The 12,674-nt window shown below is 40.2% G+C and overlaps 1 protein-coding gene across 3 annotated transcripts in view; it reads left to right on the top strand.

Moving 5' to 3' along the window:
* The window catches only part of MSRA (methionine sulfoxide reductase A), a 233,518-nt gene that overhangs the window by 128,413 nt on the left and 92,431 nt on the right, over window positions 1–12,674 (top strand). For all 3 annotated transcript variants that reach the window (XM_088534350.1, XM_088534351.1, XM_088534352.1), the window contains exon 4: window positions 9,220–9,324. In XM_088534350.1, the coding sequence (XP_088390476.1) occupies window positions 9,220–9,324 (105 nt within the window). The remainder of the gene's footprint in view (window positions 1–9,219; window positions 9,325–12,674) is intronic.

The following is a 12,674-nucleotide window of genomic DNA, read 5'->3' as shown; positions in this document are numbered from 1 at the left end:
CCATGATATGAAACTGGGAGGAGTAGCTGATACCCCAGAGGGCTGCGCTGCCATCCAGAGGGACCCGGACAGACTGGACAACTGAGCGGTGAAAAACCTCATGCAATTCAACAAGGCCAAGTGCAAGGTTCTGCACCTGGGGAGGAATAACCCCAGACACCAGTACAGGCTGGGGACCGACCTTCTGGAGAGCAGCTCTGCAGAGAGAGACCTGGGTGTCTTGGTGGACGACAAGTTGACCATGAGGCAGCAGTGTGTCCTCGTAGCCAAAAGGCCAGTGGGATCCTGGGGTGCATTAAGAAGAGCATCTCCAGCAGGTCGAGGGATCCTGCCCCTCTACTCAGCCCTGGTGAGGCCACATCTGGAGTATTGTGTCCAGTTCTGGGCTCCACAGTACAAGAGGGATGTGGAGCTGCTGGAGAGAGTCCAGCGCAGGGCTACAAGGATGATCAGGGGCCTGGAACATCTGCCCTATGAGGAGAGGCTGAGGGAGCTGGGCCTGTTCAGAGAAGGCTGAGAGGGGACCTGAGCAGTGTCTATTAGTACCTCAAGGGAGGCAGTGAGGAGGATGGTGCTGGTCTCTTTTCAGTGGTGGCCACTGACAGAACTAGAGGAAGCGGCCACAAACTGAAGCATCAAAAGTTCCACAGGAACTTAAGGAAAAATTTCTTAGCAGTGAGGGTGCCAGAACACTGGAACAGGCTGCACAGAGAGGTTGTGGAGTCTCCTTCTCTGGAGATCTTCAAACCCGCTTGGACGCAGTCCTGTGCCACGTGCTCTAGGTGACCCTGCGTGTGCAGGGGGTTGGACTAGATGACCTCTAGAGGTCCCTTCCAACCTTAAGCATTCTATGATTCTGTTAGTTTATGCTATTAAGTATTTCAGTTCCAGCCAGGAATGTGACACATTCAGCACATACCCTTTGAAGACATTCAGGGACAATTTTCAAAGAAGTCACCTGTCTTCAGTGCAATATCTTCATTGTATCACTGTGTGATCATATGGACATATATTTTGGACTTTTTTTCAGTTCTTATCACACTCCAAAATGCTTTTCAGGAGATAACAGTGCATTTTTTTTCAATATTTAAAATTCTATGAAATATGATTTTGTTGCCAGGAGCTGAATTTAAAGTTTTTGTTACAGTGGTGTTTATTTTAGCATGTTGTTTTTAGAGAAGCATACTGTATAAACCAGTTATGCCTTAATTCTGCTCAAGAGCAATGTGAAATAGATACTTTCATCACTGCTAGATTGTTGTCAGCTATAAGACTGAATTTCTGTGATTCTCACATTTCTTCCATATTGAATCCTTCGTTTTATAAATTAAACTTGTAATTAATGTACACTAAACTCAAGTAAGCATTTTTCACTCTAAAAATTGTGTGTCTGTTTGTTTTGTTCTGTATTCACATAGTCTGGGCTAGTGTCCGCAAGCCAGGCACCGTATTTCCATTGTACCCAGTATAACTGGTTTGTCAGTAAATGTATTTTTTATATATATATATATATAATTGATTGACATCTAAAGACCAGTACCTCGGTTCATTTCTGTTTAGATTTAGGCTTAAATTTGGGCTTTTAAGTGGGAAATCTGCAAAAGTGCAAATATGGTGTGTCTGCTCTCAACACTGCAGCTGAAAGATGTTAAATCACCTATATGAAGAGAATATAGAAACTGTGGTTGGGTTGCAGGCTACTTCATCAACCATGATGATGATGATGATGACAAAGTCCCAACTCTTTGTGAGGATAACAGTGTTTAGCATAGATAAGCAATTCACTCATATATTCACAGCATTTAAGGTGGTTAAGAGCTTGCTGTATTATTTAATTTGACATCTTTTATAGCATAGGACATTACATTTCCACCAGTTACTGCTGTATTAAGCCTCATAACTTTTTTCATTACTGCTTAAGTGGTATTTGTCTGAAGTGTTTCTCCCGTAAGGAAATCTGATTTAATCTGAAAACATCAGGAGATGGAGACTCTACTACTTTCTGTCTTGGTTCATAGGAACATCTGTCAACAGGACCAGAAGTGGCCTAACAGTGTAACCGAACCATGTAGTTTCTCCTAGCAGATAACCATCTACAGAATTAAAAACACGCACCTACTTTTCCATTTGAGTTTTCTTGGTTTCAGCTCCTACCACTGCCTCTTGAGATGCCTTTTCACTGCTAGTTCAAAGACCCCTTTTGCACTTAGTCATCCCTTCCTGAGAAGATGCTTGTGTGCTTTAATTAAATCACCTCTGCGTTTTTGTTTTGAAAGGCTAAATAGATCAAGCACTTTATGGCTATCTCTGAAATTATTTTTGAGACCCTCGAATTAGTTTTGTGGCTCTACTCCATGCTGGGATTGATCCCAAACAGGCACTACTCCTTTCCTATTGCAATATTGCAAAGGGATTTGATATTTAGTTGCTTGGCTACTGCCACCCTTGCACTTTCCTCCAAGATTGTAGATATGGTGTTTGTGCCTTGTTCCCTTAGGCAAGGTTTTACATATGCCTATTTTAGTACATTTTTGATTGAATGGGCCCAGCACAGCAAGTATTCCCTGTATAAGACCATCCTGTCAGCCTTCTCATCTGAGTTATCCACAGATTTTAAAAGTTTAGACTTTGTATTTCTTTAAAATTATTGATGAAAGACTTCAACAACAACAAGCATTGTACCAATCCCTGCAGAACACAGATAAAAATGCTGCCATTCAGTGCCTCTTCCCTTTAGACATTTTTTTAGAACTGTCATTTAGACAATTCTTAATCCATTTAACATGTGCACTACTGATATTGTATAGTGCTAATTTTTTAATCAGACTGTCATGCAGCAATAAGTCAAATGCATTAATAAAGTCTAAGTCTATTACATCCATGCTATTACCTTCGACATTTGTTACCACTAGACTTGTAATTTCATCAGAGAATGAAATTGAGTTTGGCTGACAAGACCTATATTCCATGGAACCATGTTGACTGGCACTAATTATATGCCTATCTTCAACATTTTCTCGTCAGTTGAATGTCATACAAGATGCTCTTTTGTATTGTCCAGGACCAATGTCAGATTAATTCTTTGGGTGATGGGACCCATCCAGGTCTGTGATCTGTGCTCTGTATTGGACAGCGAAGCAACACAACTCAAAAAAGCCACATCCCATATCGTGCATCTCAGCCAAAGCAATTTCTGTAGCATACAGAGATTCTCTGATTACACAGGGTAAAGAAACTGTCCAGTGACATCTGCAACAAACATTCTGTGAAGCCGAAATTCCCTTAGAATGAAATTAAATCATAAGAAAACTCTTTGGTACTTAGTACAATCCAGCTTAATGAAGAATGTCCAATGAAGACGTAGCCTGCAAGGGTAGTGAAAAAGATAGTAGAGATGTGTTCTCTCCATTTGTCCTCTAGCTGAATAATTTCTTTCTTTTTTTTTTTTTTCCTTCTATGATTTCTTGAATGGACAGCTATTTTAAGAAAAAAAGATGGACAAAATAGCAGAAGGAATAGCGTGTATGGAAAAAAATCTATTTGGTAGCTTACTATAAAAAATGGCTACCAAAGGACACATGGGAATTCAATGAAGGAAAGTAAGAACTTTTTGTAGCTGTGCCGTTTAAACAGTACAGCTGTACCATATAACTGCACCATCTATATCTGCAAATAAGGAAAGGAAAAATTAGTTGTCACATTGTGTACATTAAAACAAAATTCGTTGTTGAAACAGATAATCTTTTTTTAAGCCATTCAAATAGCTTTACTGAAAAATTTGACTGTATTACTCTGAAAAAAATTATCAGTGAACAACATTGGGTACTCCAATTTTCACTCAACCTCAGAATGAAAAAAAAAAACAGGAATGGTGATAGTCACCAAAAATACATTTTCTAGCAGATTTGTGTCCAAAACTTTCACTGACTGTGTAATTTGTATGACCTCTGCTAAAACAAATAATATACTTAAAAATTATCTTCTTAGAGGTGTGCACAATGTTGTAAAATTAGGAAATTAGGAGTGGATCCTGAGCCAAGCATATCCTCTAGCTCAGTGGTGGGAAAGCCACTGGAGTTATTTGAAATGCAAAGAAGAAGGTAAAAAAAAAATAATAGTAGGACCATGTTAGGACCATTGTATACCCCATGTATTTTACAATTGTCTTCCAAATAGTGGGAAGAAACACGCCCAAAAAGAGGGAAATGGCCAGAAAATCCTGAGTGGTGGTATTTTTATCTAACCTTTGCTTATTTAACACATTGCCATGGAAATTGTATTATTGATAGCTACAGCGTAAGAAAAATCCCCAGGCTGGTTTGGGGAAACAGATGCTCAAAAGACTTCCTATTTTTTCATGTGATACTTTGCATATTCACTAGGGCCTAGGCTTTAGCCAGCACAAATTGTTTTTGCTGCAAAATCAATAAGCTCTGAAATCTGTGTGAGCTGAAGACCTGTCAGCCAGTCCTTCCAATTATATTTAGACATTTACATTTATGTCAGAAAATATATGAGAGAGACTGTTATGAAAGAAAAAAAAAGGCATATTTTGCCAGGGAAAAGGGAAGGAATATGCACAAAGGTAGATGAGGGACCGGCTCTTGGCTTCAGTGTTGTACACATTAGCGTTGGGCTGGAACCACTGAGAAGCTGAAGCTCTTGGGCCTTGTCTTGGGCTCTGTCTATGCTCTAGAGGAGGCTGGGGGACATGGTCTGGCCACTACCTTATCTCTAAATCTCAATGTCCAACCAGGATGGCTTGTCCAAAGCTCCCGTTGGGAGGTATTCATGGCCATTAGCCTTAGGAATTGTGTGCTGGTTGACGCAGGCCAACTTGGCAGTGAATGTTTCTGTGCCTGCATCCATGTCCTAGTGCTGGTATTCATCGCTATGGACACAGACACAGTGGACTTGGTAGCTCTCAACTGGCTTCCTGCGTTACCCATGTCATACATGGGATGAGATGGGTGCTTCAGAATGAGACAGACAACAGGCAGCACTTTGGGGCTGCTAAGAAAACCACGTGGGAAAAAACCTGTGGGAAGAGCCTATTAATAAATCCCTTTTCACAAGCTCTGGTACTTCCAAGACTTAGACTTTGGCGCTTTATAAGATTTACAACCATGTAGATTAACTCCTGGAGTTATGCCCTATATTTTCATGGGTAAGGAGAGGCAAGGCCTTTTTTTTGTTGTTATTAAAATGGGGCAGCAAGGCACAATTTCGTAAGTCCCAGAATTTTATACCTTAATCCCCCAGGGCAGGACTAGCTGGAGCTGAAGCCCTCGTTCCCCTCAGTGGTGCCGTGAGCGCTGGTAAGCGGCCGTTCCAGGTTCTCTCACGCTGCTCTTTTGAAGTTGCTCCACTTTGCAGGAAATAATTAAACGCTTTCTGGCTACGGCGTGTTAAAAAGACCGAGCACGCCGCTCTAATCCGTTGGCTTGGGCACTCACCTGGGAGATGATTAAGTAGGTGAGACTCTAAACACTATTAGGAAGGGAAAAAAAAAAAGAGCAGAAGCACAGAGGTGTCACTCAGATGTCTTTTTCCATTGCTCTTTATAGGAACGTTTTTGCTGGTTTGAATCCCCACTGGAAGAGCTCACTGTGGCTAATCCTCTGAGAGCGGCTATGTTTTCTAAGTGGGAAATGGATATAGGATAAACAGCCAATCTGCCGTTGGCACGCAGCCCTCTCTGCCACGGTGTAATAAAGTCTTATCATCCACGGCGAGATGTTCGTCTATGGCTAAGCTCATTCAGAAGCTGAAGGAGAAGTGAGCACCATAGCTGGAAATCCGATAATGGCACCTATAAATAAAGCATTGCTGTTTGCCCCTTTAATGGCAAATTAAATTATATTTAGTGATTCAATAAGTTATTTTAAAAAATAAATGGTTCAAACTTTGAGCTTCTAAAAATATTCACACTTGTTAAAACTTCTTGGAACTACAAGTGAAGTATGTGTAATATTATAAACTAGCTAATTAAAAGCAATAGGTGAATCGAGGATACTGTGATCCTCAGATTTAGTATAAATAGACCTTTATACTGAAAGAGGCACTAAGGTGAAGAGCTAAATCTCCCTAGAAGAATGGAGCCCATCACCAATCATTTTAAATTGCTTCAGCTGTTCAACATTAGTCTGTTAAATGTCTCGTTAACCGAGACCTGCAGCTTTTTCAGGAGCACATGGATTTATTGTTTCTCTTCGGTTATTGCCCGCAAATTTGAAGAAATCCTACTAAAAGATTTGTTTAATTTTTTTTTCTTTTCGTTTTAGTGGTTTGTTGGTTGGACACTGGCTGTTTTTCGGTGCTGTAGTGTCTCCAGTGTCTGCAACCCAAACCCAACCATGGTTGTTCTGTCTTCTGGGTCAAACTTAAGCCTAATGTAAAAAGAGACTTTAAAAGATGTATCAAGACAGCCCAGTTTCACTTACATTTTATCACTCTGGCTGCAGCAGAGTCATGTCCACCAGCCCAGAGGAGCTGAGAGTTTCCACCTCCAACTTAGGGCAACCTCAGGGCATCCTTTGGTTCCTCATTTTAAGGTATGTTGCAGCTGCAGAGAGATTGGTATTTTCCCTTCCTCAATGCCCTACTACTGTGTTCTCTCTGGACTTTCTATGGTTAAGGTTAATCTGTCCCACATGAAGCCTTTTCCTGATCTTTTTGCTTATGTGGATCCAGTTGATTGGTCCAGTTTCCGTTAAAGTTAGGGAGAAATAGGAGTGCTCACCACAAATGACCAAGATTGTCAATAGCAGAAACAGCCACACCATGATCTGAAAGCAAATCCGCTAGATTGTGGAAAGACTTTGAGGAAAATGAGAGGTAAATCTGCCTATTTGCTTTCCCTCTGAGGATGAATGTTGATTTTTAAACATGCATCAGTTCTAGCCATCCATCCACCATCCATCTGGAGATTTTTTCTCTTGAAGTCAGGCTCTAGTTCCTGGAAAAGCACTGTGATTTTTCTTATTAGAGGGAAAGAAGAAAGCTGATTCTTTGAAATTTTGGATTAGTCAGAGCAGACGGTGGTGACAAGACGTAACTGCTGCTCCTGCTCAGAGGCAAGGTAATGACGCTGTTGTTCCGAAGTTCTTCAAGGAAACTCTCATGTGAACCAAAATGGGCTGTCTTGGACATGCAATTTGCTCCTGAGTGATAAAAAGCCTTTATAAGTCTTATATCGAAAAATAGAATAAAGCAAAATAAAGAGTTAGGAGCCATTTCTGACTCTTTTAGCTGTGTGATATAGTCTTGCTGGAGTTGGACATGCCACTGTCCATGTGCCCTCCTTCGTTAGCTCAAGGAACAATAAAATTTCAGACCACAGTAAACACCAGTGTCTTCCCTGGTAGCTCGCGTAACACCATGAAAACCGTGATGAATTCCTCCCCTGAATCAAACTGGTCATTGGTTTATGCCAGAAAGGCACTGCCACTTTATTGATGGGCCACCCACCCGTGGCTTGTATTTTTATTCTTATAAACATATAATCCCTTTCTGTTGACCTGCTGTCATCTTCTACCTCCAGATAACGAGTGGATTTGTTTGGCTTCGGTAGCGGCGGTGCACGTGAAAGAGCAATTGGGCTGTTTCCAATCCATTTGCTTGGTGGACGGGATGACTTGGTTATATGTAGCTTGTACATTTTTGCTTTATAATCTCAGCACATTTTTTGTCATATTGAAGCACACTGGATAGGAAGCAATTTGGTTTTATCATGATTTCCATGACGGACACATAGGTATCAGAAATGTGTCCCCTTTTACTCCTGTACCTTGCAGACTAAATTGAATCCTCGTCTTTGAAATCTTTCTAAACCTTATCTTTTAAATCTCTTTGCATAGCTACCCTACTCCTCTGTGGCTCATTTTCTTTTCCTGCATTTCAGGTGGCCCAATTAACTGCTGTAACACTGTCATACTTCCCCCTGTTATATCTCTCCAACGTATACTAACATCTTTTTTATGTGGTTGTTTTTGTTTCACGTCTCTTGGTATCAAATTGGTGTTTTCACTGAACTCTCCTCAATTACTCGTAGACTCTGCTTTTCCTTGTTTGGTGACAGCTCATTCAGAAACCATCAACAGACCAGATTCAGCTGTTGGTTGCACTGCGAGCGATCCCAGGCAATTCTATGGAAATCAGTGCGAATGAAATCAAAATCTGGCCTGGTGTGATCAAGGAGCTTATTACATTTCCATAACAAGGCAGAGCTGGCCATGCAGTTGGTTTCTGCATAGTATTTCCTTATGATTTAACTGAAGAATAGGATATGTATGCATACACATATATATATGGGTGTATTTTCACTTGTGTCAACAAAAAAATCTACATTTCTAAATTCTTGATGTGTGCTATAGCAACTCAGAACAACAGTTTTCACTTCCAACTGAGATGTCTGAACACTTATCAATTTAACTATCGAATAGTTACAATGAAAGAAAATTATGTGGCCTGATCCTTCATGTTTAGGAAAGTGGGGCCTTTCAATACACTCAAAAGTATGTAGAAGCATCAGGAATTAAAGGATAGTGTCCATAAAGTAACAGAAATTAGAAATAGCATATTTTAATGTACTGTAACACATACTTCCTTTCCTGAACTTCATCTGTTCTCATAATGCTCAGTCCATATCTCTTTGATGCACTTTGAAGCCATTGGCATTCAGGAGATTGGGTAAGGGAAAGTAGTTCAAAATCATTTATTTAATCTTATGTAAACATGTCCTTTAAGTTTAATTTTTATCTTCAGTTATTTTATGCATTTCTTACCCAATGACTAATGAAATTCAGCTTCCTACCACAAAGACAATTTAGACATATAATTTCTCATCTTTTAATATTGTATGTAAAATAGAATATTTTAAATTATTTTACTAGGTGTTAATTACTAGTTTTTAAGCCCTATTCATTTTTTTTTTCTAAAAGATGACAAATTACTGTCCTAGCTCATTGTCTCTCTGGCTACTTTATCTCATGATGGCCTGGTCCAAGCTGGCAGATGCAGGCATGTGTATAAAAGAATTTGTAAAGAGGCTTGAGCCCAAATGCTAGAATATCAGAATACTGTGCTTTTTTTTCCCCCCAGAACAAAAAAAGAAAAATAAAATAACACAAAGGATTATGCTTTGGATCTCAAATATAAAAAGCTAGATATGCATGAGCTATTTCAATAATAACATCTGATTTTATTTTGTCTTTTAAGGTAAAACTGGCCACGCAGAGGCTGTACGCGTAGTATATCAGCCAGAAAACATCAGCTTTGAGAAACTGCTCAAGGTCTTCTGGGAGAATCATGACCCGACACAAGGTAGAGTGATGAGTGAGCCAGTATTTAATTATCTTACTAATTACAGCTGGGATAATTAGTGTTTGAGCTGTATGGAAGAGATGAACCTTGAAATCACACTGGAGCTCAAGAATATGATTGCAGACATTTATTGACAGAGAAAGAGAAGGAGAGAGAGAATGAGCATAGAGAAACCCACAATACCCCTCCTCTTTACAGCTGTCTGGGCTGGGAAAATTCCCACAGAGAGACGCACCAGACAATAGAAATTTTTTTTTTCAACTTTGATTATGACAATTTCTTCCGTAATGCTATCTTTTGTCTCCTAAATTAAAGCATATTTCCGTACAGCTTCGGAGTTGGCCATTTTAGTTATGCCGAAGACCTTTATCCTCCTTAAATTATAGAGGGATGTTGTTTTTTTATATTTTTAAATGACTGTGAATATCTTTTATGATTAGAGAAAAAAAAGGAACAAAAAGAGATAAAAGATGGGATGTAAAGGCAGCAGCATATTAGCTATTTGCCACATTCAAATCTTTTGATTTAATTTATCTTTCTTGGAACAGACTCCATGATGACATTATACACATCTGTGCAAACATAAATGGGAAACTGTGTTGAGAAAACATTTTACATGTTTATATGGATTCAATAAACATCATCCCTTCTACCATTTCCCAGAAATATTGCACTCAGTAACTCATTTCAATTTTTTAACAGCTATCCCAATTATGCCACTTGTCACTGCATCTGGGCACCAAAAATGCAGATGATACCTACAGAATAGGATCCCAACTCGGGAAGTTGTAACTCTGAGAAGGATCGTGGGGCTGTTGTGGAAAAGGGCCTTCCAGTGAGCCCACAGCACTGTGTGAAAAGGGGAACATCAGTCAGGGGTAGGGAAGCTATCTTCTGCATCCAGAGTGAGTGAAATCCCCGTAAAATGGAGCATTGTTTGCAGTTTCAGTGTTGACATGTCAAGAATGATATAGAGATATTGCTGGGAATTCAAAGAGGGATACAAAGGGGGCTAGAAAACTAACCTTATGCTGTGAATAAACACATTCAGCTGATTGAGGAGAGATGACTCTATGATCAAGTCAACTTTACAGGTACTTATGCGAGGAAGAGAGACCTCATAGTGAGGTTGGTGAGGTGGCTGCTGGTAAGCTGAGGTCAGAGAAGTTCCAGCTTGAAAGAAAACAGTTTTGCAGCTCTGAGTGTGGTTAAATGTCAGGAATCTTCTTCTGTCGTTAATTTTGGGTCTTTAGAATGAGATCATTTGCTCTTTGCAAAGAGGAACTTGATTCAGTTCATGAGAAGAAATTCCGTGTTTGTGAGTCAATCAATGGCCTTTGCTGGGACCAGTTGAGTTGATCCTCTCTCATCTCCCCACTCCTTTCCACTGTACGTTCAGAGCAATTTGTCAGCACCCTCCTGGAGACACATGCAGCTCTGTGGGGATACAACGGCCAACTTCAGTTGGTGCTTCACAGCCTCAGTGGTTTTGCTTGTAGGGGTCAGCAGAGAAGTTTCAGGATTTCTCACCTGCCAAAACAATATGACCACTGCTAGAAATAAATAAATAAATAAATAAAGGGCATTTAACATGTATTCAGTGTTCTGCTGTTTCTGAAGTCTTGGCTTTGACAAAGTATATTTAGTCCATTCTTGTGGCGTATGTACAAAAGGTCTCTAAAGGGCTTCAGTGACTGAAGCTGGATACAATGGGATCCGGGTGAGATATAACAGCTGTGATAAATAGGCCGGATCAGCTGATCACATGATTCCTTCTGGTCTTAAAAGTGATGACTCTACAACTTTGTATTCTCCTTGCATTCCCACATGACTAAGGTCCAAAATAGTTCCAGTCTGTGCTTTCAGAAGGAGGTTGGATGCTGGCAGATGTGTGATTCACTCCTTGATTTCTGGCAACGGGGGAAGCATCACCTAATTAGCCCGGGCACAGAGCCACGCTAATGTGGCTGGATTCCTTCTGGGACATGAGCTGATGTCTCAGCACGACGCTTTGCTGTGTAGATCCCCAAGCCATTCCCAGCCATTGCAGGCATCTGTGTGGCACTGCTTGGTGTAAGCACACCTAAGCCTTTGTATAGGCTTGACGTGGTAAAATTCCAAATGGTTCTTCCAGAATAATTAAAAAAAAAAAAGGGGGCATTATTTTATCCACGCAGAAGATGCCAATTCTTGAAAACTTTGTTGTTCTAGATTTGGTTGGTGTGGGCTGCTTTTTTTACTTTTGCATTTCTGTGGTTTCGTAAGGCTAAACTCCATCAAGACCTCTGCAAAAACCATCAGATTTCCTCCACCTTTCTTGAAATGAAAGAAAACTAACCCTCAACGTCCCAGTTTCAGGGTCCTTTGTTTCTTCTTGTAAGGTAGGGATGGTCTCCTTAAATACTCTTTTCCTACTTGAGCAATTAGCAGTAGAAGTTCTGTTGTATGGAAGAGTCTCTTCACCTTCATCTGCATCTACTTTGAGTTTGCTGAGAGAAATGTCTTTTATGTAAAGTTACAGAAAATGAGAGTTATCTTTTTGACCTACACTATTTGTCTTCTCTCCTGAAGTTCAAATGTATGTGAAGTCTTGTTTAGCCAGACGCATGGGAATGCACTGTTCAGACTATCAAAGAAGAGATGTTTGCTAAGTAGTTAAATTAGGAAGATTTCTTTTTCATGGGATTCTGCACACTCATTGGATGAATCCAGTGTCTTATATAGACAACAAATCCTGGAGTGCTTCAACAGCATGCTCGCTCAAAAGGAGAAAATCTTTATTTGGGCTCCGTCTTATCTTTTCCCTGTGGAATTTCCTAATTCAGCTGCAAAGACAAAACAAGTTCTAAAGTCCCTGAACATCAAGTGTGGAAATATTTGTACATTTTGTTTCCGCTTCTGTTGAAGGACTTTTCAGATATTGATCTAGATGGAACCAGCTTGCTCAAGAGCACAGGCTGGCAGTTCTGTCGTTCATTATTGTAAAAGCATGTTAATGTTCAAATGTTTTCTGCATTCCAAACAATTGCACCTCCTGCCTTCAAGATGAAACTGGCATCTCCCTGGGATTCGGAGTTTCTCTGGGAGACAGCCTGCCTCTTGTTTACTCAAGTATTATGCAGAAGGCAAGTGAAAAAGCAGCAACCTTTGATCAAGTGAAACGGTCTATGAGTTGAAAGAGATTCTCCCAGATGAGCATCTCCTAAGTATGGGGCCCTGATAAAGTCATCCTTGACTATTAATTTAGGCTCTATTTTATAATTCATTACATTTGGGATGCTAAAAAAGCAACAAACAAACCCCTGACTTCTGCCAAGTGGCATATGGTTGTCATCTCTGTTCAGCCTCTG

This window comes from Tinamus guttatus, unplaced genomic scaffold, assembly GCF_059628265.1.
Source record: "Tinamus guttatus ecotype Peru unplaced genomic scaffold, ASM5962826v1 Tinamus_guttatus_pri_ptg000548l, whole genome shotgun sequence".
Lineage (NCBI taxonomy): Eukaryota > Metazoa > Chordata > Aves > Tinamiformes > Tinamidae > Tinamus > Tinamus guttatus.
The sequence above is the reverse complement of the archived record's forward strand: the minus strand, read 5'-3'. Positions and strand labels throughout refer to the sequence as shown.